This window comes from Ambystoma mexicanum, chromosome 6p, assembly GCF_040938575.1.
Source record: "Ambystoma mexicanum isolate Mex_15411 chromosome 6p, UKY_AmexF1_1, whole genome shotgun sequence".
NCBI classification, from domain to species: domain Eukaryota; kingdom Metazoa; phylum Chordata; class Amphibia; order Caudata; family Ambystomatidae; genus Ambystoma; species Ambystoma mexicanum.
In genome coordinates this window covers 386,707,628-386,733,571 of record NC_090935.1, presented here as the reverse complement: position 1 = coordinate 386,733,571, position 25,944 = coordinate 386,707,628, and the positions used below count along the sequence as shown (strand labels likewise).

Below are 25,944 nucleotides of genomic sequence, written 5' to 3'. Positions count from 1 at the left end.
CACCGTTAAATCCGGACCGGCTAACTTGTAATGAGGCACAATGAGTCCAGCCACTGCAGCAATGTGAACTCGACTTTCTGGATAGGTTTCAACTGCTTATAATGTCGGGAGCTTTGGGGAACAGCAGGGGGCATGACCTTTCTATATTCTTCTAGAAGTAGGGAGTCATGGGACTGGGAGGAGTGACTATCTGTTAATTAATATCCTGTTGTTCGAGTCAAGCGCCAAATGAATTCAAGGCTGCCTCATTAACCTCCTTATATTCCCCCTTCCCTAAAGAGTCTTCACATTCAAAGCAGATTTGGAATGTCCTATTGTGTACCCTTCGGGGCAAACTGAATGGCATGCTGGTGCAAAGGCAATGTGTCCAGGGTTGGCATCTTTACAAGTCCAACAAACAGTTTGGACCGGCCCCGAGGGCAAAGCCTGCAGGTGCAGCTCTACGTTCTAGTGTCTGGCTTTTTTAAATTTATTTTTTTATTTATTGTTTTCCAACATGGGCCAGTTTGCTGAATTACTGCTCTCGTTTTCACCAATTGTAACAGGTAAATATGCTATAAAATATACTGCTCCCATTTATGTTAATAAAAAAAGCACCCTTTGGGGGTCGTACTCACTCTGTCCCAAAAAGTAACACCTTGTGATTGTTGCCCATTTTCATTTTTCATTCGTCCTGGGCTAATTTGTATGCCCAAGAAAGACCATACCAAAGGATCTACCATTTGTATTTTCTACCACTCCCACTCCCACTCTAATTTCCAGTTTAGGTTTCATTAATATTGTTTTTACATAGTTGCATGCCACCTGGGTCGCCCAAGAGTGCATAAAAGTAAAGTAGCACAAAATGGCACAAAATTGTGCAGTATGAGGCTGGCTACAATTTCTAGTTTACTGAAATCGCGGGTCAAGCCAAATAACTTATTCAGAAAACTTGTGAAAAGCATGACATGCATTCTGGGAGATTTTGGTAGAACAGCCATTTGTTTTGGCGACAAAGGTGCATGTGTTTATCAGTTCCAGAGCAACCCTCACCCTTCCACTCTTACATTGACCGCTTTGCCTTCTGGAGCTTTGGATCACACCAGAAGCGATGAGATGACGGCAACCTCATAGTACGAGTGAGATAGCAGACTTCTAGTGAACATGAAGGGGAAAGCGAGGTAGGAACGCGGGGAGGCGACTGGGAGAGAAAGGGAGAATTACCGTATGGGTCAAGGAATCCATGATGTAATGCATAAAGACGGACAGGAGGAACATCAGGAGTCCACCTCACAAAAAATAAAATCTACTGTGGGAAAGCCATATTGTGGCCCCCTTACTGCAGAAAATGTACATTCGTTTTAAAGTATAAATCCCAGTGAAAACGTTAACCTTGGAGGCTCCCACAGGTGTTATTATGGGATGTGTGTGATTATTTCGAATACGAACATTTCGAAGACGAAAATGTCGAATTCTAAATGCTCGCATTCGAAATAAGCACCCCACAGACAAATGACCTTAGTAGACCCTGCTCCTCCCACCCCCTTATTTACCGTTTGGTGGCACAAATCGCTGTGTGCCGCCGAGTCCCTGCAGCGCCGGTTCCCTTCTCTTCTGTTGAAGGGTCCTTTTTCTTTGTCTTTTTATCTTTTTTATTTTTTAAACTTTCTTGTTTCCGATGCGGGGGCAGCCCCACCAGCCCCGATTCCATTATAGTGAACCAGGATGTGGGGGACACCCCCGCAACCCCGGCTTCCCTTGTTTGCTATAATGAAAAGCGAATGGTTGAAATGTTCAGCATTTTCGGCTGTACGTACTTTTGACGCAGCGCAAATCCGATCATTTCATTCAACCATTGGTTTCTTTGTTGTTGTGTACAATACTGTTATTGTGTATAAAGAAAATATACAGCTGGATCTCATTGGGAGCATTTGCTTTTTGGATGGGGAGGAGGAAGGTGCGAGAAGAGCTGCATGTGGTGGTAGATGCACATCCTGACGACACGTCCAGGGACAGGGATGTGGATGCCTTTGCGGTTGATAAAGGTGCACAGCCACCAAGTGATGAACAGGAACAATGAGAGGATATGGAAGGAACTGAGGCACAGAACAGTCGCATGCCATCATTGGGGAGGGTCGCTCAAGTGATGTGGCAGGAGGTAATGAGGGGGTCTCGGAGACCAGAAAAGGAAGAGATCCAAGGGCAGCAGGAAGGCAATCAGAAGGAGGCAGAGAAGACTGGTCAGCAGGAAGAGGCAAATTCGGGGGCCACAGGATGATGAAAATGAGAAGGCGGGTCTGGTGGAGGAGGTAGATGCGGCATCGAAAGAGGAGAGGCAGATGAGGGGCAGGAGGAGGACCATGAGACTGATGGATAGGAGGGCAACAAAGTGGAGGAGAAACTGAAAAGAAGTAGGACTATGAGGAGCTGGATCTGGCTGACCAAGCTGTAGCTGATAGCTCACATCATGTGAAGAGGGCAAGGTGGACCAGAGAATGGAACAAATGAAACGGTACTACTGTCTGAGCACTTTCTACAACCTCGCCTGAGTGTAGCAGCTTCTCTCCTGACTGTGGAGAAGACACAGCCCAAGGAGTGTACTGTTGTGAGTAGGTTCTGCAAGAAGTGTGTGCAGCGGTCAAGAAGAATGAGCCTTATGGGTTGGGCATCAATGTAAATTGTAACCACATTCGGAGATGGAGGAAACTATGTTAAAAAGAATCCTGGTATCCACTGCCCCATCCCCTTGATAGCCCTGCGGTACTGAGGAAGCCTCTGCCAGCAAAGCTGCATATGCAGGTTGTTATCCACCATGGCACAAGTATGGGCCTATGAGTAAGAGGCCCAACAACAGCCAGTGCACTGCATGCAGTTATCAGACCTGGTTTTGCTCCCCAGGTCCCTGTGGTGGAAAAGTTGGCCGTGTCTCCATAGAACAGCATCCGCTATGATCACCTGTTCCATCATGCAGCCATACATTTCCTGATTTGTAGGGTGGTGGTCCAACATGGGCAGCTGTAGGAGCTTGTAATCCTAGACACCCCTCACAATATTTCAAAACATATCTCTACCCAGTTGATATGTGGCTCTCACCAACACCCCTGTAGTTTTGAAATAGCAGGACTTTAGACCAGAACAGTACAGTCTCCAGCCGCACTGTCATTCGGGCCATCTGATTCACAACCACACGCCCCACTAAACAACCATACTCCAATGTTCATTGCGTGACTTGAAATGGGCCAGTCTTCCTCATCATCTGAGGTAGAATCCTTATTGTTGCTAGGTGTCTTGCAAAAGTCTTCCTCTATGTAGTGCTTGTTAGTTTCATGAATGTTAATTATTCTAAATTGTGTACTGCACAACTCCGGTCAGATACAGTAGCTCCATTATCACTAAAAACTTGCTCAAAATGAACACTGGCAAGGGGAGGGGGCGCAGATGAGGGATCCTTTTGCTACTCTCACAAATGTGCTGGTGGTCAGACGCACCATACTGAACCTGTATGTTATGTTAGGATTTTGTATCTTATATGGTGGGTTACCTTGGCGCTGTAGTCTGGAGAAAACCAAGTGGTTAAAGAAATGAGAAAAAACCTCACATGCGGAACTACTATCCTAGCTATTTGGGGCAGAGAAAAGCTTTAAGATCGTTTGGAACCTTGGCATGGTCTTGCAGTAGGCTCAAGACAGGTGAAGGATGTTCCAGAAAAATTGAGCTACAACTGAAAAAGCCTCACCCCCAACGGATGCCTTCTTAAAGCACGGAACAAGAAGTAGACGGTGGTCGGAAGACTGAAGATATCTAGTGGGTTTATAGGGCGTGACTTTTTTGACAAAGGCGGGGAGAGACATGCCCATGTAAAGCTTGGTGTACCAGACAAAGGGCTTAAACTTGAGCCGACCCTCGACCGGGAGCCAATGTATCTGGTGCAGTACAGGGGAAATAAGTGCATGCCTTGGCAGACCAGCAACTAACCGAGCCACTGAGATTTGTAAGGTAGTAGTGAGCCATCATGGCTACCCATGTAGGATGCCTCAAATAGATAAGCAGCAACCATATGAGCTACAGAAGGTCACCTGTATGCTTGTGATGTAGATCCATCACATTGAGGATTCCCAATTGAGCGCTTTGTACACCTAGCCAGCCAAATCACGGGCCCTTATGTTGGATTATTTGGTTTCTAGCTGGTACACTAGCGATGAAGGCTGACATCTATCTGTGAACCCCTTCACGGTTTACGTCTGGCGACAATAAGAAGAATAAAGGTTCAGGGGAAGGTCAACAGTCCCTCCAGATGCACAAGGAAGGATGGAGGGAAGGAGAAAAGACCCCGATTTTACCATAATCCTCTAGGACCTGAGATTACTTTAAGGTGTTTTGGGGTATTTTACCAGCAATGCAGAAGCCATTGAGGGCACCCTGTGGCAGGTGACTGGAAGGAGGCATAAGATTTTATTCCCACCCATATATACTGGCTACAACAGCCCTCCATAACCACCTGCAGTGCTGGGACATTGAGGTATTTGAAACTTTCCACTCCAATCAAGGAAGCAGTAGGAGGCTGCCACTCACAAGACACTGGCAAACAAAGCCACTGCCATAAACTGAGCAATGTACCTCTAGTGAGCGAGTTCTGCATCCACAGTGACAGTGCTGTACACACACAAACACAAAAATCCCAGAAATATTTCAGCGCCTCAATGCCCCCGCGTTTACTGAATTTTATAAATAAAAAAATAAATACATTCTCTGGTATGTGCCTAGTGTATAGTTAATGGGAATTGTTGGAGGAGGTAAGAATGCAAATTATTTTTGCCAGCATGCCTCAAGCACATCCTTTTCCCTTCATTCAAAATGGTGGCAATGAAATTAATTCAAGTGCTTGTGTTATGGTTAGTGCACTATATTATTTGAAGTCGTTTGTGAGTGTGTATTCAATCGGGCCACCTCAGCAGAAAATATGCAAGCAAGCTGGTGATGGGCCTGGCAGACAAAGGCAACTATCTCTCAAACAAACTCACAAAAACATATCAAGTGTAGCCTGGTGTGCCTTTATGTAAAAGCCAGATAACTCTTTTCAAATATGTTCGCAAAAATAAATTCTATCCTATCAAGGACTTCCCAAAAATGACCTCTAAAATCAATGCTTGAATGATCCAACTCTCAAACAGCAGCCCCCCCCCTCATGTGCCTTATGCTCTTAATGGTTCCCAATCCCTTCCCAAGAGATCCGGTAACAACCCCGTGTATAGACTGCTGAAACTTGATGAAAGATCCCGATTACTGGAATCTATTACAGTGGAGATTTGGCTGATTTGCGATCTGGCCACTCTTGATCACCCTGGCTTACTATTGGCAGTTCCTCACTGAGGGATGCACGGTGCCCGCTAACGTGATTGGTTGCCACCTCAAAAGGCATAGCATACAGAACACACCTGGCGGCAGCTTCCAGTGTCTTGGCAAAGGTAATGGCCCATCTAATGGCCGGCTGTTACCATTGCAATAATCTGTGATGGCAATACATTGTAAAGCGAGCCAGGCCAACATGCGACAAGTAGAATCCCATTGGCTGGCAATTGTGATCTTCCAGTCGTGCTCTGGCAACTTGTGATGCACCTGCAGTTGATGCATCACATTTCTTGCACTTGAGGCCGGGGTGACCTGTGAATTGATTGTCATGGCAACAGTAATCATTTCCTTCACAGGTTAGCAATTGCTGTTTACACGTGTAACCAGAAGCACAAGGTGGAGAACCTGTTCAAAACAAGAAACCTGCATGGTCTTGCTTATGCATGAGGTAGCAAGGATATGAGTTTGATGCTCAGCAATACCATGGCTCTGCTGTAGGTGTTACAGGAACCGGCACCACCACCACCCCCTCCCCGACCTACTCCCAGTTGTCAACCCCTCTGTGGCCTCTGTGTTCAAATCATTGTTAATACAGTGTGACCTTTTGCCAAATTACATGCATCCCTATGGATTACTTCAGGATCATGTCCCCTTTGGCTGTCAGGGGAAGGGAAGGGCCCCCAGGGTGCAGCAGCAGCCGTGCCATCCATGCCCTATCCATTAGCCCATGTGCCCATGAGGAAGTGCACTTTCTGGTTCTCTGACTGAGCTAGTAGCTGCCCCTCTAGGAAACGTTGAATTCTAAAGGTGATGAATCTTCACTCCAGAATTGATGGAAACTGTGGTTTTCAAGAAAAGACAAAGGCAAGAGGGCCATAGACCACCAGGTTAGTGTTGAACACGCTCACTCTTCTCATGGACTCTCTGATGTTTTTGGCCAGAATCATATTCCTCCATCGCACTGGCCAGACACAAAGGGGTCTCACTGCAGGAAGATGTGCTGCGGCTCAGCGTCCTAAACATTGCTCGCACAGCAGCATTGTTTGCAGGGGTGAGGGAACAAGCTGGCAATGAAACGGTGATTGGCTGCTGGTGCGAGAGCTGCATTGGAGATTTTGTGTTCACGCCAGTGAAGCGCATGATTCCACATTATATTATAATACAAAGGTGTGGTACCCATGGTGGTCCTCGGCTTGCCCAGCATACATTTCTCTTTCAGAAAGTCCTGTTGGTGAGATGTGTTGATGTTTGTCTTGTTGATAAAATATGCAAGCTTTTGAGTTTCACGGTGAGCTAAGCAGATCCTGCTCATCTGTGAATGTTCCTTTAGTGCATTGATGGTCTGTTTTCCACACCCTGATGTTTTGTACTTTCACATCTTACCATCTGTGATAAATGCACTGTACATGACTGGAGTAATAGTTTTTAGTTTTGGCGATTCAATGAAGCCGAAACTATTGTCATGGGAAGTAATGATAGAAAAAAGATGGCATGCAAGGATGGACAAAGCCGGAGCAGGTTGATTGGTACAGTGTTCATCCCTTACATGCCGAAGGCCATACCAACGCCTATTGCCCTGCCCGGTTTTGACACTTACTTTATTAATTAGCTGCATGCCACACAAACGCATCAGCAAGTTTGTTGGAGAGGAAATGGTAAGTGGAAGCCTGATCTTGCAGGGTCATTTGTAGGCTCCTTCCCTCTGTGAGCTGCCTGAGCCCACTCCTCCAACCCCAAACCCATCAGTTCAGTTAGTTTTGTTTGTTTTTTTGTTTACATTCTTTACTGTATGTTGGTCTGAGCCTTTTTTCTATGCAGTAACAGTTCCTGTTCTTTCACTGTGGTTTCTGCAGTGTAGGTAGCTGGCTGAAGCAGACTCTGTTCACTGGTGTGAGTGGACAGGATGGAAAGGATCCGGGGCGCAGAAGGTGAGAACACCCTCGACAAAGATGCTCCCACTCCCCTGGCCCTGGTCCTGCATGTTCACTGCTACCAGCCACTCCCCCTGATGCAAATGCACTTGCTTGCAGAGGAGTATTCATTACCCGTGCACAGACGAGACACAGAAAGAATCTAGACAGGAGCATTAGAAAGGGGTAATCCTGTACACCAGCACACCACTTGCACACAGTTCCACAGCACATGAGTGGAAATACAATGTATATTTTCCATATTAAGTTGCCTATTCACATGATTTCAGAATTCTGACCTTGTTCCATAGGCACATTTGTGAGCTGACCTATAATTTCATATGTCCCGTATCTGCATTTCCTTATACCAAAAGGCCTTGCAAAAGACTATTACTGGGAGAGTTCAGGCTTCAGAGAATCAGCCTGCTCCCTGATCTAGTCTCGGGATTGGGTTCCAGCTGATTTAGTGTGAGTACCTGGGATTTTTATGGGAAGATTTATTTTTAGATGGTTCTTCCTGCCATAAATTGCAAAGCTAGAACAGATTACAAAGTTCTGGGGCAACAGCAAATGGTAAATCACTTGCAAATGCCTATGCAAAAATCTGTCAGCTTTATCAATGATTTTCTGTCCTTCCTATCCTACTACTGCAGCATTGTTGACTTCCTCCGTATTGGTGGATTTCAGAATCCTGTTTTGCTGCCTGGACTCCAATAGGTCATAATCTTCAACTATGATCTCAGACCCAAGACCCCTCCCCTGCCAGTTGCACTACTGCACTGCCTCCCTAGAAACCCCCACACTTGGGGAATGTTTTCTGTATCCCTGCAGTCCCCTACCAGCAGGTGACACCTGATATCTGCACTTACCTTTGCATTTGCCACCAGCTGGCCGCACTTTTATTTATTGCTTAATTAGTCTATTTTTTTTTTACTGTTGATCCCAGGTTCTGCACTGCCCCCTCCCCCTTCGTTTCCCCTTTTCCCCTTACCCCTTCCCCTGCACTTGCGCAATCTCAATATCAGCTGGCCTAGTAAGATCGTTGTCTCGGTCTCCCCTCTGTTGCCCCTCCCTTGCCTCGTTGCGCCTTGACACACTTGTGTATAGGTGCGTTATAAATGCCATATCATATCATATAGCGTATCGACGTCATTTTTAGACTTGCTGGATGTGGGACATTGTGGAGGCCAGGAACTTTACAGAACCTGCTTCTCTGTACTGTTATTGTTTCTCCCAAATCCTTCTGGATCATCAGTGAATGCACTCTCCATCACTCCTCCATCTACCCTAGAGACGGTGGACTAAACCTCCTATATCTACTCCAACTGGACTATCTAATCATGTACCATTATCTCTTGCACAGCAGATGTAGCTGAATCCAACATATTAGACCCTCGGTTTTCCAGGCACAATCCTGGTATCCTTGCTCTACACACCAGCTGCTGTGGCTGAAGCGAAAAGCCTGTTGAGTGTCTACCCACTAAGAATGAATGTCATGTACACGTATGTCACACAAGGCGCTCACTTGGATTCTGTCCTCCCTAGTACGGTTAGCCACCACATGATGCCATGTGATGAACACTTCACTTTACTGCAATTAAATGTATGTTTTCTGCCCGCCTCCAAATATTTCTGTGATTTCTTTTCCTTCCATTTCCCTAATCACTGTGTAGAAATGTCAGGTGCGTGCATATCATGAAAGGTTGACATTTGAGTTCTCAAATCCTGTAGTATTTACCAAAAAGATGGCCTGTTCTATTTCTATTTTTAACTCTCCCTCCACTAAAGCCCATTTGAATGTTCTACCTCAACTAATCCCTGGTGTAAAACGTGACCAATCTCTCAGCTGCTCTAGCCTACAAGTCTGAAAAGAAACATTAATGAAATGAAGACCACAGTCAAAACTAATTTGAATAACTCTTACTATGGAATTTACAGACTAAGTGATCAAAGAGGCATATGTTCATGGCATTGTCAAATTGTATATAGCTGGATTGAGTGTATTTATTAAAAGTGGGAATGTTTGATTTAGATGTATAATATTGAGTTTGGTGTTTTTCGAAAGAAGCAGAAACCCCATTAGACTGCACTCGTTATTGTAAAGCTGAGACCACTGAACTTCAGCTGAAATGTGATCTACATGCTCAGTGTATAACATACATTACAAGCTCCTGTTAACTCAAGGATTGTATAAGCATCCCTTCGCCATTTACAACAATGCCTGGAATATACATTGAACAATGTTTGATAATGTGAGGTGTCTGCTTCTATAATGATAAGAAATGCATGCAAATGAACTATTATGCTGAGTTAAATGACCAAAATCATGGACTGCTTTTTGGAAAACTAATTCCAGAAAACCATTCCTCTATCAATTTGATTCACCGTCAAGATAAGTAGTATTCTCAAAAGCAAATGGGCAGAACGATTTATTAGTCTTTGACATTGAACCATTAAGTTCAAAGAATATGTTGTGAACATCATGCTTAAAAGCACAATGTATCTTACTGCAAAGAAGAAACAATCGGTGATTATAACTGGTATGTATTTAGGCCCACATTGAGGACACAGTTTCATAAATTCAAATTTGCAGAAACCCATTTAAAGATGTACATTGAGATTACTGACTTGAAACACATTTGTGCTATAATCATATTAGTTGTACATCTCACTAAAAACGACTTTTATTCTGAAATGGCCTTGAGCAGAATGCAAAAATACCTATATATTTTCCATATATTGCAAATATTAAAAGCACCAGTAGGCGTACTGTGTCAGAAATTAAAATTATATAATTGAATTTTTGTTCTTAAAAATCAGAATGTCACGTTTCCACTGTTGCATATTCACCCAAAGAGTTATTTCAAAAGGGAATATTCTTGCACAGCTCAGGTTTCCATTTCAAGATCGGGCTCTAGTTGCAGCTGACATATAAAGTTGACATCAAGGTCAACGGGAATGTAATGACGAGGGCCCTTTTGGTTCTGAGATGGCAAAGGAGAACAATCATAGAACTTACCCAATCAAAATTGTGGGGTCATATGAGGTTAGTGGGTGGGGGTTGTCTTCGTATACAATGGGCCTCATTATGGGTCCGTAGGTAACCCTGCCTGTGCTACCGGCCGGTTGCCACCGGACCCGTAATATTTTACCGGGGCCTAGCTTTCCGGGGCCACCGGCTCATTACTAGTCAGACGGCCCAGGAAGTCAGGTGCCAGCAAATTGTAATTCTCCATTCCAAGAATCCTATGGGACTCTATGGGATTGGGCACACAGAAGCACCGGCACTGTTGCTAACAGTGCCGGTGCTTCCGAGAACAGTCTGCCTACCGTGGCCGCTGCACCCAGCAGGGTCAGATGTGTCGGGCACAGCTGCCACTATCAGCAGACTCGGAGTTTGGCGATCCGGAAACAAGGGTGCCAGTGAGCTTACCGGCACCCTTGTTTCCGGACCGGAAAACTCGCAGTGAAGCCCACTGTCATATTCATATTGGAGAGGGACGAACTGGATCATTTTCTGCTACCTGCCAAGCCACATATTGTTGCCCAAACAAATGTCTAGTAAGATCACAGAAGTGGTTTAGCCACGGGACCCAGAAGGATTTCTAAATGGATCCAGAGGAAAACCAGAACTGGGGAACACATTTTTACCTACATCCTAAAGGGATGATGATGATGACAAGATAATCTGGAACTCCAATGCCTCCCCATCCAGAGGAAAGTGTCAGTCCAGTGGCAGAGATGTTTTCAGAGACTGTTGCCTGTCCAAGAGATTTAATCTGATTACTAAAAATTTAAGTATGGGTCTGACCCATTGCACATTTAAAATCTTAAAATCCTCAGCAATGGAATCCTGGGGAAAGTGGAGGGCATTTCTATTTCCAGGTTCAATAAAAAACAATGTCCTGATTCTTTTTCAGAAAGCAAATGGTCACTTGGGGTGTGTGGCCCCTGATGCATACGAAGCCACATGTGAGAAAGGCATTCACTGAAACTGCTCTTTTATAATAAAACAGATGGATGTAAAATAGCGGCAGTGACTTTGAAAGCCTGCTAATCATTCTTCATGCCTCCCCCCTTCAAAACAAATATCAAACCATTTGAACATTCCTTTCACTTATTTACAAGTTGCAAACCCAAACCCTTTTGCATTTCTCTTCATGTGATCGAAATAGGAACCCGTTTCATTCCTAAAAGATACTTCGACGCCACGTGAATTTCTCTTTAGGTTTTGAATCGAGTGTCAGTATGTGCTGACAAAATGCTCTTTGCACAGCCCAAAAGAATTTTTCACTCTCGTTTTTCAGCTGTTCGCCTCAAATTATTGGTTATGTGAAATGAAGAAATGGTGTTTCGATTCGAATTCCAAAAACCATTTGCATCTCATAAGTGAAGGTGATGGCTCTCTTTGGCTGACAATAGTTTTAAATTCTAAATTAGATGCGCCATTTGAAATAAATGTCCATTCTGATTGCACTGTAAACTACATGTGCATGTTTATAGAATACCCACTTAGATATGCATGTAAAGGAAATGTGATGATTTTCGTTTAGATTAGCGCATATTAGTGACATCAAATTAGGCAGACTACAGTGGTAATTTATTTTTCACTCTAGTGTTTTGCAGTGACTTGCACAACATTGTGATTTAGGGACGCACCTATATTTTTACACATTTTATTTTTATTGAAACAAAATATTCTGATTACAGCAGATGATGAGTTGGGATTGTTATTGCATGGGGCCTATATTGGTGGCATTCCTCTGAAAATAAAAGAGCCAGTACACAATCAGTTAAAGATCTCTTACAAATGATCATGAATTTGGACAGCACTTGCATTATTTATTACAATTTTGCCAAATTCTCTTTGCACAAACCCCTCATTCGGTCAATATTTGGGTGATTCAAATTGTCCCCGAATAAATTCACCTAGAAGACAAATGCTGGCCTAGTGCCACAAGGAGGCCAAAATGGCTGACATCTCATTACTTTGTTTTCTTTCTCTAATATTTTACTTTCAACCCTCCATTCTAAATAATCTTTATTGCTTATTCTTTGCAAACTGTTGTCTGTTTTTGATACTATTGATCACTCAATTATTTTGTCTTGCGTCGCTCACCTTGGCTTTAAAGGTTCAGCACCAGCCTGGTTTTGCTCCCATCTCTCTAATCTTACTTATTCCATCTCCTGGAAAGCTAAATCCTTTTTGGTCTACCCTTTTTTTTATGGGTCTAGGGTTCAGTCTTGGGTACTCTCCTTTTCTCATTTTATACTATTTGCTTGGTCTCTACAATTTCTTTGTTTGGTTTTACACATTACTTTTATTCAGATGACATTCAGATTCTTACATCCTTTTCCTTCCTTCACTAATTCCATCCCTTCTGCCCTAACGGAATGTCTCCTTGCACTCCAGTCTTGGATGTCTCATCATTTCTTACCTCTGAATCCATCCAAAACGGAGGTACTCTTCTTCCCTCGTGTACGGTCCCTCCACCTGCACCCCACACTTCCATATCTATTCATCCCTCTATTCGTTCAATGTCTTCTTTCATCTGTAACTTGGGTGTCATTTTTGATTCTACACTCCTCTTGTATTAATATTTTTTACACACAGCGGTTCCTGTCGTTTCCACCTTTACAAAATGTGGAAGGCTCAATTCTTTCTTTCATTCAACTCCACTAAAGTATTACAATTATAATTGGTTATTTATAATGCGCGTAATACCCAGAGATTTCTGAGTGCCAAACCGGGGACCGAACCTGTGTTGCTCCACGTTGTCTTGTTTCCAAGGCGACCACAGTGCCCCTTAGCTATTCTCCTGACACAGTGGTGTTCTCTCTCCTCTTCTTCTTTTGTAGTCTTCTTCTTGGTCTGCTAGCTTGCACCTCTTTGCTCTATCTTTAATTCTTCTATTGGTCTTCTTTTTGGTCTTCTCACAATTCCATTACTTCCACCTTACGATCACTTTGCAGACTGTCTTTCCAATCTCGCGTACTATTGAATTGTCTTTGTTTCATGTTCAAAAGTCTTTGTCATGGCTCCTTCCTATATCTCCTCTGTAGTGTCCGTCTACTCTCCATGTCGCTCTCCTCGGTTGCAGTCCCAATTTCCTCTAACTGGCCAGTACCCTCCTTGTACCCAATCCTGCTTTCGTTCTTTCATCCTGTTGGCACCTAAGGACTAGAATGTGTGTATCGTTGTTACTTTGTAGAGCACCTTGGCGTACAGCACTATAACATTTCAATAAAATACAAACTACTGTAGCAAAGTAACACAGAAATGTAACGAAACACAGAAATCTGGAATTCCACCATCAGGGAACAATATATGTAGACTGGTGTTTAGGGCAGAATTACACAAAATGTTGTGGCTGGTGTAATGCAAACAAAACTCATGTTGAGCTGGTTCTGGCCACAAAGGGGAATTTAGCACACACATGTTCAACAGACTGATTACTTCACTATAGTCTCAACACATCATGCATGATCACGTTACAAGGCATAGGAGTGTTATGTTTTCCATAGTTCTTTCTCAGAACCATGTGCACCACACATGTGTGGAAATTGATAAATGCATGGTGTACTGAGATTCCGGTGAGGTACTCAGCCCTTTGCGCACAAGCATGTAGTAAAACCACTGGTGTGGCCAGTTTAGCAGAACAGCATGAACTAACTTGGTTTGTGTTTCTCTAGCTGCAATAGTTGGTATTATGCAAAGTTGCTTTTAAAGAGTGGTTGCTCATGTTTTGATGCAGCGATAGCAGTAGCTCAGTCTAATCTCCCTCCCTGCTTTAAAAGAGGTGCTGTTACCCCTGTTATCAGGTGACTAACTACTGCTCTGCAGCCACATCTTTTTTGTATATATTTTAGCTAGCCACATTTTCGGATAAATATGTGAAATTCATAGGTGTCGAAGGTGGGTCAGTGGGTGCTTTCCTCTTCAAGTTTTAATTGTCTCTTGTTCAAAGGTGAACTACAATGCCATCGGGATCATGCCCAAGCTGACTAAATTGGGTATCCATGAAGTGTTGATTATTATTTTTCTTCTTGGTTTCCCCTCGCTCTCCTCCCCCAAACCTTGTGAAATAGGCTTCATGGTTATGCAGGGCATTAAGGATCCAATTCACAACACATTTTTGACACTAGTGAATAGATGCATTAACACATCCTCCTCACATGCGTCAAAAAGTGTTATGCCTGATACACCAAGGGCATCAGAATGAGCATACAAAAGATGTGATCATTCAGATGCCCTTTTTTAATGCACACAGTGTAGTCTAACGATTATTATTGAAGCAGAGGCCAATAAAGGCACAATTACCAAAGTACAGCCTTGACGAAACAAAAGAAGTGATGAAGGTAATTTTGTCGTTAAAACTAAAGACATTTAAAACTCTCTCTTAAGGCATCTAGGATTAAAAAGCAGCTTGGTAGATCGGTGGGGTCTTCCCACCAGACTGGGTGCAAGTTGGCTGTTCCCAGGATTGGTGCACTCTGGTGGGGAAAAGCAGAGAAGTGTTGCACTACTCTCAACTTCCACCATTTTCTCCTCGTCATATTCTCTCTTGGCCCTGCTCTGTCCCAGTTGTCCCTAAGGTATGCTCCCTGCTCCCCAACATGGTGTTGCCATCTTGTTCCTTCACCCACCTCTGCACTAACCTGGACCAACATGGTCGCCGTGATCCACCATTTGTGCAATACCAAAGTGGGTGGTCCTCGCTAAATGGAGCAAGACTATCGGTCTCTCCTTCTCTCTCTATTGAGAGTACGCCTTTTCCACTTTCTGCCAGCAACTCTCTCTCTTCTAATGGTATCTCTCCTTTCCAAAAGAACTCTCTTTTATAGGATTGCTTCCCTCTAGTTTTCTCCACAGTACTCCCATTTCTCTTACAACACATCTCCAGCTTTCTTCTTCCTCCTGAAGTTGACATCTCTCCCTTTCCTCTCCAAATCAATATCTCCTTTCTCCAAGACAGTAACTGCCTCCTTCTGGTCTCTAACACGATTCTTCTAATTCTTCTCTGACATATCTCTTGACCCACTCCTTTTTCCTCTTTTCAGGTCTTCTCTCTCTTTGCACAATATTTCTCTCCTTCTCTTCCCAACTGATACTCCTCGTTTTCTTATCCAAGGTGGTAACCGGCTTCTTCTCCCAAATAAAATGTGCTCCTCTCCAAAACCAAAATCCTACCCCCCAGCAATAGGTCTCTCTATCCAGCAAACCAGCATCATCTTCCGGCACAACACTCTTGCCATGACTTATCCCTAACCACAAATCTTCCACTCCTATCCAGATTCCTCCATATTCTATACTCCATTCTTTTCCCTCCTTACCAAACAACCATGTCTCCACCTTCCTGGTTTTCGCTGTCATGCTCTTAGCACTTGGTGTCTCCAGGGCAGCGGTTTCCCAGGGTGTGCTACTCTCCTGCCAGCTCTCACTAAGATTTACACTGAATGGCTGGGCTGGCTGGCGTTTAAACATCAGACTCCTACTTAGATTTATTTTTAATGGTTCATTTTCCAAGCACAATTTTGAAACTGCAGCGTTCCTGCAATTCACACTGTTCTGTGTCTGTCATTTTACAGCTTCTCTTTGCAAATGTGCTGAAGAATACAGTCTATCTTACACTCATTGAGTAACACAGAATGTTACAACTGTTTCATTCATGGGAAACACATTCTCTTCTATGCTGTTTGTTTGGGTCTGGCTGGAGGCAGTTCACACTCCCTCCATAATAATTAGGTTTCTTGTGTTGTTTATCTTCAGTTCTAGGGTTAGTAGAATCCCTGCGGGGCCCATGGTTGGTCTCTTGAGCCATCCAATGACTGTCCCCTGTCTAAGTGCAGTGCACCTCCTCACAAATGCTTTAGAGCAGCCAATTTAAGAGACCATCACGCCTCCTTCTTCTCTATCCCCAATAGTCTGATGCCTGATTTCCTTTTTCCTCCCACACTTGCTATGTCCATATTCTTTCCCCCCCCCCCCTCTAGTTCTACATGGCAGAATTAGGTGAGGTATGCAGTAATTGCTATTCAAGCCACTTACAAGACTTATCATATTCCCTGCATCCCTCTACCGTATACCCCCTTGAACTGGAGGGCAGAGTCAAGAATACAAAATAGAAATTAAGACAGACTAGAGAAGTCAGATTGCAGAAGCCAGCAGCATGCAAGTCTTGCCTGGGAGATTCAAACCGGGAGGATCAGAGACGCAGGGAAGCTATTCCTCCAGGTGGAGGCCGCAAAGCATGGGACACTGCTAGAACATTCCAGGAGCCAGCTGGGAGCCAACTCGCCAGAAGGAAGAAGCAGTCGAGGTGGTGGCATGACCAGAAAGGTGGACCGTGAGGTCTGGAAACAGTACAGAGACCACCAGCTGGAGCCTGCCAGGGAGCTGTGCAGGAATTGGAAATTGCAGAGGAAGGAACCTGTGACCCAAGGCCTAGATCCATGTCCCAACAGAGAGCAAGGTAACAGGAATGGCAGGAAGACTGAGAGGGGTCCGGGAAGCCAAACAAAGAAACCAAAGTGAAGGAGTTAAAGAGACTAATCCAGATTTTCTGCCGTAGTGCTTGAAGGTCACTGTGCACAGGAGAAGGGAGTCATTCCCCTGGTCCTTTATGTTGGAACATTGAAAGAGTTACTTCTACTGTAAGACGGAAACAAGAAACCAGGAGAACGGAGTTCTTCTACTGGTGAAGTAAACAGGAACTTCACTGTAGTTAAAGACATAAGTTTATAGTGTTATGGTTAGATTACTGGTTTCTGATGGACAGGGGTGGACTGGCCTATACGGAACTCTGGAGATTTCCCGGTGGGCCTCTGCACCCTGGGCCTCTTTTCTGTGGTATTTCCAAATTTTCTCATGGGAAAAGCATTGGGCTTGCTGAAAATGTGTCATTTGGGGCCACTTTGAACTTTATTTCCAGGGCCTCTTTTGGTCCCCAGTAATTATTTCCAGGGCCTCTTTAAGTTCCCAGTCCAGCCCTGCTGATGGAGGACATTTAATTTTGACAGACATTCTGATGATTCACCACATGATTTCCTACAATGAGGCCGGGCAAGCCCCTTAGAAGTAGGGAGAGAGGATTTGTTATTGATTTAGTGAAAGACTTTAGCCCCAAAATGACCCCTCCTTGTCAGTATCCAGACCTTGTAAATTATTAAAAATCCCAGGGCGAGTTTCTTCGTTTACATACTCGACCTAAGCAAAATGCACTCACCCCAAGGTGAGTGTTGACAAAATATTTATCAGTGTTTTCTGTAAAATCAGACCTTCCAGGATTTTGCGGCAAGAAATGGCAAATTCTGCGGCATGAAACGGCAAATTTTGCGGCACAAATCTTTATTTATTGTGGCATTTTTGTGGGACATTTTGTATTAACTGGAGGGTGTAAGATTGCCACATTGCAGGAAATAGGCAGAGTGCAAGGCTACAAGAGATACAGGGTATCATTATTATGTATCTTTTGTATTAATTTAGTAGGAAGAATCCCAGATGTGTCTGACTTGGCAGAACAGTTTTTGATTTGGCTACATTCTTGGTTTAATGAGCATGCCTATTTAATAGTATTAACTATATTGATCATTATCAGTTGTAATGCTGAAAATATTCCCCTTCTATGTTCTCAATCCCCCAAACACCCACACACCTCTCTCACCAACACACACCACACATCTCACCAACTCCCCATCACAACTTGCATTCCTGAACCTCTCACTCTGTCATACAAATACTCACGTGCTATGTCACACTGTCAAGTCACAATATGCACTGCCCATCACCTGCCACACTCCAAATCATACTCCCAACTTACACTCTACAATTCCTCCCGCAATATACAGTGCTTAATTCTTTTGTGATGCTTCTGCATCTTGCATCCTTTCTCCCATTCTATCGCACTCGTCCCTCATCCTTTTTCCCAATCTGCAGCTCACTGCCTCTTTCCGGCCCACCGCTTCCTCTCTGCTTTCTGGCTCACTGACCAAACGCTCCCTCTACTTTCTGTAACCTCCCTCGCTCTCAGATTTCGAGCCCATCACATCACTGCTTCCTCTGCTCTGTTGTGCACCGCTTCCTCCTCTGGCCCACTGCTCTCCCTATGCTTTCTTGCCTATCACTTCACATCTCACCCATCACTCTCCCTCTCTCTCCTTTCCCTCTCATAGTGTAACCATTTCTTTATTTTTTTTAAATGTAGATTTTGATCCAGACCCTCAAAAAATGGGGCATTTAAAAATAGAGCCGAGGATATGCTATTTTTAGACAACCCATTTTTGGAAATGAGCAGGTCACCTTATTCTCAAAGGTGACCGGCGCATTTTCACAGGCTTGAGCTGTAGCGCAAATTGTGCGCTGGCCAGTTGCTTTAATGGTGTTCTGGGTTGTTTGACCGAAGTGTAATTATTTGCGGCGGAAATTGACAGTAGTCCATTTCGCCGCAAATTGATTTGCACTTCAGCCAAACAACCCAAAATGTACCTTTCACCACCACCCTCTCCCCTACTTAACTGCTTGGTCGCTGCCGCTTCCCCTGCAACCTTGCGTTGTCAGATCCGTCCCTCTAATGCGGGTCGGATCCGACTTCGCAGGGTCCCTTTTTCGTTATTTTCTTTTTTTTCTGTCCCCTCAACCAATTTTTTAAAGTGGGGAACACCCCTGTAATCCCCTAACCCAAATAATACTGAACCTGGGGAGCAGGTGACACCCCCGCAACACATGTTCCGTATTTATAAAAATCGATAGAATAGTACTGGAGTAAATAGGTAAAATTGTACCATTCGATAGATTTTTGTCATCAAAATGGGTAGTACCTTGAATAGAATCACTCTCCCGACAGTGTTCTGCAAGCTCCCAGGTCCTTTCACAGGGAGTGTGTTTGCAGCAAATGCAAAATTATCTTCTACCATCCCCATATTCGCCAGCAAGGTCGAGTGTCCTACAAATGGTGCTTGCCCTTCATAAAAACTACTTGCCAATGCTAATGAGCTAGTAGATTTTGCAAGCCCTGGTCACCTTCTCCTATGCCCTCACAGCCCACATGGCTCAATGTTTTAGGATCTCATGAATAGTACTGCAATAAATATGTACATAATCGATTAAAATTGGAATCTGTTACAGAGTTGCTTATAATCTGAATTCATAGTAGGCCTGTGGACTTATGTGTTTGAGTTGTACACAACTTGTCTGCAATCTTTTAGCAGAGCAGATGGACAGATTAAGAGGATCTCAGACAGTACCTTTGGGAAGTGGTCGAAGTGTAAGAAAAGAAGTAGTAGAACTATGTTCACTGCTGGCCTGACCCGCTCCCCACAAACCCCATTGCCATGTCCCCTCCCACGCACAATACAAACCCCCAAACACATGCGCCTGCTGTTTAGGGGAACGTTCAGTGCAATGCACTAAAAGGGAAAGTTTCAAACTCTTCCTGCACTGTTATTTTAAAAAGAACCCGTTCCGGAACGGTTTCTTTTTAAAATAAAAGTATGGGAGCTGTAAAACTTAATTTTAAAAAGTAGAGGAGCACCGCTCCCGACCTCTCCCGCTCACTTCGACCACTGCCTTTGGGAAATCTAGTGTGTTTCTAAATAGCATAGCCAAAACCATTTAGTGCTCTGTAAACTTTGATTGTAAATTTGACTGTCGCTCTAAAAGTCCACTGCTAGACAAGGCATAGTGAGGAGAGTTTGGTGTTTGACGCATCAGAGGCCTTTCACCAATCAAGCGATTCAAATTGACTTTGCTGTGGGTCATTATTCTACTGGTAATCATTGGTGAACAGCCTTTGACACTTTGGGAGCAAGCAATTTCCTGAATCATCTAATGCAGGGGTCTCCAACCTTTACGTTAGCTAGAGCTACTTGTAGTGGATGCCAACAGTGGAGAGCTACTAGCGGCCGATATCGGGGTGGGGATATTTATAAGCCTCAGAATTTTTACCAATATTTTTTGGGCTTGATTATTTCCCCTCTGTAAACAGATGGAATAACCTATGCCTTCACGAATATATTAAGAACTTCAAAAACCTCTTTGTTGCATTATTATTTATTAGTAGCTGTCTCAAAAAGACAGATATTTGTTGGACTACCATACAAATATCCTGTAATTTTTGTGCCCCTTCCTTTGCGTTTTATGCAGGCTTTCTACATGCTAGGCACACTATTATTTTCCAAATAAAAAAAAAGTAATTTCCAAATTGAAAAATGTTGCTTGCGTTCAAAAGTTTTCTTTGAAATGTTTTTTTTTGTCAGACACCACACATACTCTGTTATTTGCCGGTAAGATAGCTTAGCGGGTTGAGCGCTCGCTGCTGCTATCTGAGCGTGATCTGCAGGTCGCAGGTTAAAATCCCTGCAAGGCCAACTCAGCCTTTCATCCTTCTGAGGTCGATACACGTACCAATTTCAGTTGGGTGATATTGCATGTAAATATGTGCTCTGTAAAGCGCTTTGGATTAAGGCGCTATATAAATAACACATCATTATTATTTGTGTGCCCCTCTGTGTTTTAGCACAAGTTATATTTATAAAGATGTTATATGCTTGTCAAACTGGTTAATCACAAATGCTTCTGTTATGCTGACAGCAGTTTTTAGGAAATTAAACTGTGGGTTCATGGGTGCCAACTTTTGATTTTCACAGGGGCAGAAATATCCTCACCTCAGCCCTGAATATAAGCAAGCAACCAGCCCACCCATACCCTGGCCAAACACATTGTATAGCACTTTGTTTATAATGCATTGCAAAAAGTCATACGATTAACAACCTGTAGTTTTGAATATATAACATCTCAGCATCGGTCTGTCAACCTGCTGAACTACCCTGGTAGGCTTCTACTGTACAGCGTGTCTATGGATTGCTTAATGTACTAAAAGTGGGTGTACTTGTGTCATGGAAGTGATTTAAAGTGGAAATGTACGGTGTGGAATTTGGAAAGAAATTGCACCATTTTTTAAAATATTATTTTGAACATTTCCAGGCGAGCAGCAGTGTTACTGTGATATTTTCATTGCGTGGTCACAATGATCCTGATCCTGCCCCAGCCCCTCCAACATCTCTGGCAAACAAGAGCAGCTTGCTTAAGAAAGACTGTCGTGGGGGCGCCCGAGGCCAACTGTGGTACTACAGGCGGCCGGCAGAAGCATAACGTGATACTGACATTTGTCAGTGACTTACAAGCAGTTCCAAGTGGCACAGTAGCCAAGCTCTCTGCCTGCAATTGGGCCAACTAGGGTTCTGATCCTGAACACGGAACATGGCTCCAAAAATCACCATTAAATAATATAACTTAGGATAAATGTTTATTTTTCGGAAAAGGCTCAGGCGAGCTACTAGTCGCCCGCGATCGACTGTTTGGCGACCTCTGATAATGTAATGTATATAAGGTGAGTTGCTTTCTCCAAGCCAAGAGAAGAGGTTGTTTGGAAAAATAAACTAGAAAGTTAAACATTTGGAAGGGGCCTTTCTTTTGAAGCTCTGGCTACGACGCTGCTAAGTAGAGTTGGTAAAACCATCCTATTCTGAATTCATGAGCAAGGTATGTTTTGAATAACTGCTGCTGATCATGACCGGAAAAATCTTGCCAATGGAAGAAGGGAGTGGACAAGGTCCCTTCTCACTCAGAGGAAGTTTTTTGCTTCCTGTGTATGTGCCGAAGTCTTGTAATCTCCCCCTCAAGGTTGCAGCAAACGCACCTGTTGTCATTCAGACTAGACTCCTGCTGACCGTTATTCTTTAATTTAATCATGAGATTTGCATTTGTTTTGAGGTCGTGATGGTTTGTTTTAATGTGTTTTGTTTCATCATGTTCTTTTGTCTATTGATTTTGTAAGGCATTTGGTTGGAGTGAGACATGAACATAGAAAAGACTATAATTCTTGGTTATTTACAAGCTATCATAGCGTCTCTACCTATATTAGTACCAATCAAACAATTGCAAAGGAATAACAATAGGCCTAAGTGAGATGTAATGTGGTCAAATGAGCAGAAAGGGTATCCATCACCTATTCAAATCCATTTAATTCTTTAATTACCCATTTGACTTCTTGCTGACGCCCGTCCCATCAGTCACAGGTTCTCATTTTGCTGTGTGTTGCATCTGTTGTATTTATGAAATATTTCGAATCTTAGCAATTTAAAGTTGTGCATTTCTTCACTGCTATATGCAAGGGTGTGTTTAGTAAGGCATCTTTTTTCTTAGCTTTTCAGATAAACCTCTAAAGCGATTGTTCAGAGAGGTTGCGGCGCCCTCGCCGGTGGACTGCCAATTGAGCAAATGGGGCGAATGGAGTGAGTGTGATCCGTGCTCACAACAAAAGGTAAGCACGCACTGCCACCTGAGCCAGGCAGTGTACATTTAAAAAACACATGGGGATTGTATGAGTGAGTTAATACGTCGGGTCTGGACTTTGACTAAGAACATGTTCAAACATGCCCTTCACTTGGACACTGTTAACACGCCATTAATTTCATAATAAAGCTAGAGTTGTGCCAGGATGGCATTAAAATAAAAAAGGGAGACAAACCTTTAAATGCAGCCTTAGCTCTGATTGAGATGGTAAATGAGGTTGTTGAATCCCTCTTTCTTTGTTACAAAACATATTGCCCTTAATTTGGGTTAGGCTGACTGCATAGCTTCAGCACTGCTTCCCCAACTGTGGCTGAGAACTGCCTCTAAGTTTCGCCACTGTTATGATGAGGAAACCTGCTCTTGATTTGAGGAGTGGGTTTGAACCCTCTCCTTTGAGACAAGATGACAGTAGGCCATATGTAACAAAGTTTCATGGCTATACATACCTACCCACTTTGGCCAATCAACAAGCTGGATGCAATCTGTACATGCCGGCCTCCCATTCCCACCGTTTGAGCCCTAAAAAGTGAAAGCTTACAAATGCAGAGGGTCACTGAATCATTGGAACCCTACCAGAGAGGATGTAAGCAAAGGTCAGGTATGTGCTCATGGAAGCCACAAACCATGCTTACCATACAGACCAGTGCTGTGTGTGCAGGAGGAACAGCATCACAATGGGCCAATTGATGCCCTACAGTAACGTCACTGATCCCAATAGGGAAACACGTTTTCCATAGTACAATTTTTTGTGAAACAATTAATTTTCATGATAGAAATGCTCATCCAAAAGTAAAGATAAAAAAATCAGTATTGTTCACATTTCAAATCATCAAATTGTACCTAAAGACCTGCAGTGATCCCTGGGCCATTTTAAATTTAAAAAATACTAAAGGGGACAATCAGTACTATGTTAACACTGGCCAATCAAAAATATACTAGGCAACAAAGGAGGACGATCATGATGCTCAAAAGGGCATTACCTGTCTCATTAGCTAGGAAAAATGTCTTGTCAATACACCATTGCTTCCCTAGTTACCCCAAATGACATGTGTGTTTTATTCAGTAGTGTGGCACTGTACCTGCCCCCTTGTACCTGTCACAGAGAATCACTAAACCTATCACATGCAGTCCCACCAGGACTGCGAAAATCAACCCAATCACAAAGCCCAGAGCACAGAGAGCTCGAGCAGGAGCATAGATTCACACCTAGCGTTCCGTAGAGCTGTTAAATCCCTACTGTTTGTATGAAAGGGCCGTAGCTTTCACCTGCTCTGTATGATACTGTATCCTGTAACCACCCTTATGTATCGTCTCGAAGTCTGCACTGTAATATGTTACATTACGCTCACAGTAGCCTAGAGCATATTACTGTCCATGTAACTAAGTCACTCTCATGCAACAGACCCTCGATGCCCCTGGGCTGCTAGTGCACTTTATAAATGTAAAAAATAAAATACTGTTGCAGATCAACATGAAGTGGACCATGATTTAAAGACCTAAATCTGCATATATTGGAAGACAAAGACTCATCAAGTTCCTGGGCAGCCCAACCACCATTTTGTGCGAACAGCCCATCGGGACAGAGACTTCTCATTTGGTCCTTCACTTATAGGTAGTGTTAACCTAATAAACACTTCCCTTTTGACATGCATGTAATTAACCCTTGGTGGTTGTTTTCTGCAACACCTACTTGGAGGAATCCATGCCTCCTTTTCTTGCGGCATATATATCTACTGTTGAAATATCACATTTGTGTCAATACCACCCAATTTTATGAATGGGTAGCCAGACACGTAGTGATTGACCTTTTTAAAAAAGGTTTTCTTAAGATCCTGCTTTTACGCCTCAATTGTATATTTGCACATATTGCTTATAGTGTGAATTCACCCGTTGATGAATTTTTAAGAAATTGCAGAAACACCTCATCTGATTCAGAATACTGAACTCCTGAACCAATGTCCTTAACAGAATTATTTTCCTATAGCAGCAACATTTAAAATATCTGCCCCATCACATAGTCCTCGACTAATCCGTAGGCTTCCTCCTTGTATTGCTTTTCAAGGGCCTTTTCAAAACGAGGATCTTAGAGGTCACAAGTAGTTTTCCCCATAACCATGATTACCTATTGACTTTACCTATTTTAACTTATTGAGGAATTCTCTTATTACGTAAAACTTCCCATAACTAAGTGCCTTTCGTCACATGCCTTTGATGTTGATTGAAGTTCTCTTCAGGAGCTAGAGATGGACATCTGAAGTTATTTGTTTGGCATTTGCTGTTTTCCGTTGGTCCATCTGAGGCTTGTGGTACTGCTACAAACTGTTTTCCTCTCCACTTGCCAATTGCAACAGTGTATCTATTGTAAATGCATCTTAACATTGGTTTGGTATTTAATTTATAGGCAGTATGTTAACTAAATGTAACTAAGACAGACATTTTGCATACCTGAAAGACAACTACATACCCTTCCAAGGGATCATCAGTGCAGTCTTGACAGCCTTGTGGTTTGTTGAACCACAAGGCTGTCACCTATACTGCTCTGGTGATCCCTAATAAGTGTGAAACCAGGTATGTAGTTGTCTTGCAACATGTCTGCCATGGACTGATTAAACTATGTATAAAATAGCACTGCCCTCTAAGACTAATAAAAATGTCCTCAAGCAAAAGACTTGCATTTGGGCTAATTTGCACGAACACAATGCCTTGCTGATGTGGCTTTGAAATGGAGATTAACTTCCTGTGACGCCTACTAGGTGGTGTTGTGGAATGTGTGACTTGGCTCAAATAGATTATCCTACTCATTTGTAAATATGTATTTAAGGTTAAGACTTATTTTCTATAGCATTTCAGAAAACAACATTTCCAACTAAATGTTGAACCTACCATGGAAAATTCTGAAGAATTGCCATAGTACAATTTGGAGGCATTCTCCCATACATGGAAAGCTAGTGTTTTCCTTTTAATAATAATAATAATAATTAGGCTTTTATATAGCGCTACAAACCCTCAGGTATCTGAGCGCTGCTTTTCGACCTCGGAAGGATGAAAGGCTGAGTTTGGCCCCGCCGGGATTCGAACCTGCGTTAACAGGCTCTGCACGGGTGTCAAAGCGGGCGCTCTACTCGCTGTGCCACTTGACCGGCTATTATTTTGAACACCGTTTAACTTGGGGATTTCTCACAGGGAAAAGAATGTTTCAATCCAAATATCTCAATTGTCCACTACGATTTTTGGAGTTTTGGCATGCACTTAGAATTCCTCGGGACCTAGTGTCCTAAAAAAGTTTGAAAATGGAGCTGGCTAATTCTGAGATATTGAAGTTTAAAAAATGTATATCTATAGTTTTGTATACTG

At 43.2% G+C, this 25,944-nt stretch overlaps 1 protein-coding gene across 1 annotated transcript in view; it reads left to right on the top strand.

The window, feature by feature from the left end:
• The window catches only part of C9 (complement C9), a 189,477-nt gene that overhangs the window by 32,779 nt on the left and 130,754 nt on the right, over positions 1–25,944 (top strand). Inside the window, exon 2 of the mRNA XM_069627168.1 lies at positions 22,441–22,558. Within this exon, the coding sequence (XP_069483269.1) occupies positions 22,441–22,558 (118 nt within the window). The remainder of the gene's footprint in view (positions 1–22,440; positions 22,559–25,944) is intronic.